Raw genomic sequence first — 4711 nt, 5'->3', positions numbered from 1 at the left:
GGGAGGGAGGAACTAAAAATGTACAGTTTAACATTTTTTCTAAGTTGACTTCTTAATCTTCTGAAATATTCAGTAAGAATTACTCACCCCTTTGATGTTTTAGTCTTTATTACTTTTACAAAAGAATCCTTAAAAACAAAATGTTTCTTTGACAAGAACAATGACAACAAAATATTTACATTTAAAATAAAGGCTGACTTCAACAGCATCATGGTAATTAAATAAACATTTTTAAACAAAAAAAATTGTGATTTCAGTAATTTTTGATCAACTGCCAACAAAGCAAGATAATTTCACTGACAGAGTGMAACATATTGAAACCATTTGTTTATCTTCAAGGACATTCTGCCTCCACATAAGATAATAAACACTTTCCTTTCTCTGTATCAGCATATCTGTAATTTGTTACAGGTTTTAATAAAGGCACGTGTGACATAATGACGGTCAGAAACATTTCGTTCATCATTTGTTCTTGAGGTTGTTGGTCATTTTAGCATCTCACAGCAGCCTTGCAAACCCAGTTTAATAACRAAAATAAGCATGTCTGTGTGAAGTGAGGCATATTCCATATCATGTTTCTTTGGACACAAATTCACTAATAAATTGCTTTTAAATTTACCTACAAATAAGTGTGACAACTCAGTCTTWTTTTTCCTGTTAGTATAAATTAAATTTGCAATTCTAGAATTTTTTTCTATTTGTTTTGTTGAAAGTTCATGTTTGTTGGGACRGAACTTTATCTTCATGTTCTTGCAGTCTGAAGTCACTGCAACAGTAATTCAAACAAATAACCTAAACATGGTTCTAAAAACAACCAATCAAACCTCCTGGATCTGCTCAGTCTGAAGGTTTTACTAACTAATGAAAGTTTTATGCTGCTGTTTTTTTGTTAACTAATTAACAGTATGTTATTATAATAGAGATTTGCTATGGTTAATTACATGCATTGTAACATTTGAATAATTACACTATCAGTTATTATTCTACAATTAATGTAATAGGGAAAACGATTCTGTTCACCATGTTATTTTTTATCCATATTTCTTTGATTAATGTTACTTTGAATAATTTTTGCCAATAATATCAACACAAACAAGTTGAGCAGAAGGTTTGCAGAGGAAGTGGCAGATGGAGGARGTTTTTGTWTGAGCCTCCTGCTTCCCTGTGTCACTGTGCCTCTCGAGCACAGTAATACACAGCTGTGTCCTCAGCTTTCAGCTGGTTCATCTTCAGATAGATTTTACTATTGGAGTCATCKCTGGAGACGATGAATCTTCCCTGGACTGACTGGGAGTAAGATATTGGAGAACTGTAGGTGCCTATATACGCGATCCATTCCAGTCCTCTTCCAGGTGCCTGTCTGACCCARSYCATKKMATAGCTGCTAAGTGTGAACCCAGATGCCGTGCAGGTCAGGGTGTGAGATTCTCCAGGTATTTTAGTCRCTGGTTCAGATTCTGTCAGAGTCTGACCACCAACACCTGCAAAAATGTTAATACAATTATAGCCTGGGACTCCAAAAAGTCCCAGGCTATAATTGTCTATAAAGGTCTAATTCCAACCTAATAAACCAAAAGATGTTCACCTGTCCAGCAGACAGCAAAGAGCAGCAGTGAAGTCCTGCAGTGCATCATGTTGAACTGAGTCTCTTTTTTCTGCTGTTTCTCCACTTCAGGGTGTTAAAAACATCATCAGTTTATCAGCTTTGCATGAACTCCTCCTCGAAGGGAGGAGATGGAATCATGAGATGTTTTGCTCGAATGGAAACAAGAAGCATACTGATTATACACACACACACACACACAACCCCACACACGCACACCCAAGTGGTGGATGTAGCAATACCAAGTGACTACAACATCAGGAAAAAGGAGCATGAGAAATTGGAGAAGTACCAGGGCCTCAGGGAGGAACTGGAAAAGACCTGGAAGGTAAAGACCACAGTGGTGCCTGTGGTCATCGGGGCCCTCGGGGCAGTCACCCCCAAACTGGAGCAGTGGCTCAAACAGATCCCAGGAACAACATCAGACATCTCAGTCCAGAAATGTGCAGTTCTAGGCACAGCCAAGATACTGCGCAGAACCCTCAAGCTCCCAGGCCTCTGGTAGAGGACCCGAGCTCAGAGGATGAAACAGACCACCCGAGGAGGGTGAGAAGGGAATTTTTTTTTTATACCTCCTAACTAAGTAGGAGGTATATTACACCTCCTACTTAGTTTTGTTGTAGAATTAAGGTTTGCTGAAGAACTAACATCTTCATTATGAAATCTAAATAAAGACTTTGTTTTGGAGAAAATGTTAAAAGTCCATTTAATGTTATTGTTAGAGTTTTATTTTTAATTGGCTTTTTCATTGCCACAGTATTTAATAGTAATGCAGTTTTAAAATCAGCAGTTCTGTTGGAGCTCCTCATCAAGATCTAGCTCAAGTTTTTGAAACACAAAAAGCTTGTTGAAAATTTTGAGCATCAAAAGCAACAAGTTAAAAACCAGCTGCTTCAGTTTAGTTTTACTACTTATACTTCTATGTTTACCTTTCTGATATAAAAAAAAWATATAGAAGTGCTAAAAATTCTAATCATAAAAAGTAAGAAATTATTTATTTGAAGACAAATATCGGTTCATGCAGTCAGACTTGAGGTCTAACATATCAATATTTATTGTCGCTGGAGGTTTTTGTACAGCTGCTCAACCAACTTCAGTCACTGTGTCTCTCGAGTGCAGTAATAAACAGCTGAATCTTCAGTCTTCAGACTGTTCATCTGAAGGTACACCTGCTGTTTGTCGTTGTCTCTGGAGATGGTGAACCGGCCTTGAACTGATGGAGAATACCACTGGCTGCTACCACTGGGTTGACTTACGGCAGCAACCCACTCCAGTCCTTTCCCAGGAGCCTGTCTGACCCAGTGCATTGCATGATCTCTGAATGTGAATCCTGAGGCGGTACAGGTCAGGGTGTGGGATTCTCCTGGTATTTTAATCGCTGGTTCAGATTCTTTTAGAGTCTGAGAGTGGCTTCCTATTATAAAAATTAAAGACATAACAGATATTGTTAGTGATGTGAAATCAAATATTTTCAAATAAAAATCAGGGTAAATCATCACCTGTCCAAAAGACAGTTAAAATCAGCAGCACTGTCCTGTAGTCCATCATGTTAACCTCAATGTCCTCTGTTCTCTGTAGGAACCTGCATAAATACGGCTGAGTTTTACATTAACTCCTCCTCACAGGAAGAAACGAGGCACTTACAGAAATTTGAATATATGGGAAAAATAAAAAATATTAATCTAGAGTCAGCATTTGTGTTACTTCTGCAGAATGACAGAAAAAAACTGTTGCTCAGGTGAACACAGGAAATTCAACATATTTAGTTTTCTAGACAGATTGAAGATTATCTTGACAGGTATTATTTACAATTTTTGTTAGGTATTCTGACTTTATTTCTACTGTTATTGATGATTATTCTCAAACCTTCCATGATCAACAAAAAACAAGGTTCCAACAAGAACCTGTTGAATTTAATTAGTGAGTATCCATCTATTAAAACTAYAGACTCTTAAATGTTTACGTCTTGTTAACATCAGTGATCTGAGGACACCTTGTGGTGAATTCCTGCAATATTTGGGGATTTTGTTMATCTCTAAATCTGGTTTGTGGATAAACAGTATGAGGGTGGACTTGTTTATTTCTTTTTTTGTAAAATTAAAGAAGTTCTAGATAAAAACTGAAATCAAAGTTCAGAAAACACTGCCAATATTTTCAGGTTACTTTCAACAAAGATCAAAAGCTGTTTTTCTGTTCTAATGTTCTTTTTACCCCTGCACCCACTGAATATTATATAAGAGACAAGTGCCTTGACATCTGTAAGTTATAATTAGTATTTATAGTTAATTTTCACTAGGTTGTGCTCAAAAAAAGAAGTCCTAAAACCCTTATTTTGTGAAATATAATAAATAGATTAATTATGAAGTTATAGAATTCATTTTGTATAAGTGCCTCACAGATGGACTCATATTTCTTCACATTAGATTGGAATCATGTGATAGGATAGAGATGATAATAATAATGTTTCATTCTTTACTTTGTCTCAGTGGTTCAGTGCAGTCTTTTTATCTCTATACAGTAACAATCCCTCACAGTTACATTGCAGACTTTCAGACTTGAGAGGACTTGAGGTTTTTGTGCAGCTGCTACATCATCTTCAGTCAYTGTGMCTCTCGAGCGCAGTAATAAACAGCAGAATCTTCAGTCTTCAGGCTGTTCATCTGCAGATACAGCTGCTGTTTACTGTTGTCTCTGGAGATGGTGAACCKGCCTTGGACTGACTGAGAGTAGTATTTGTTGCCTCCACCATAATTGAGAGCTGCAAMCCACTCCAGTCCTTTCCCAGGAGCCTGTCTGACCCAATGCATCCAGTGGTCACTGAATGTGAATCYTGAGGCCGTACAGGTCAGTTTGTGGGAGTCTCCAGTTATTTTAACCACTGACTCAGATTCAATCAGAGTCTGACCTTTGACACCTGCAAACCAAAGAAGCAAAACTGTAATTCTTATAAGAAGATAATTTCTCAAAGATAGATGAATGCTCTTTTAGCAATTTCTCACCCATAAAACAGAGGGCAAAAATAAACAGTCCTGATCTGAGATCCATCATGTTTCAGTGTGGCTCTATGTTCTCCAAGAGTGACTGGTAATTTAACTAAAGCTGGAAGTT

At 37.2% G+C, this 4711-nt stretch overlaps 1 gene segment (V, D, J or C); it reads right to left on the bottom strand.

The window, feature by feature from the left end:
* Nucleotides 1-4203: 4203 nt before the first annotated feature.
* On the bottom strand, nt 4204-4651 carry LOC103469182 (Ig heavy chain V region 6.96-like). The segment is given in 2 exon segments: nt 4204-4517; nt 4603-4651. Coding segments are annotated over 2 exon segments (363 nt in total).
* Nucleotides 4652-4711: the final 60 nt, after the last annotated feature.

This window comes from Poecilia reticulata, linkage group LG8, assembly GCF_000633615.1.
Source record: "Poecilia reticulata strain Guanapo linkage group LG8, Guppy_female_1.0+MT, whole genome shotgun sequence".
NCBI lineage: Eukaryota > Metazoa > Chordata > Actinopteri > Cyprinodontiformes > Poeciliidae > Poecilia > Poecilia reticulata.
This window is presented reverse-complemented; position numbering and strand designations above follow the sequence as displayed.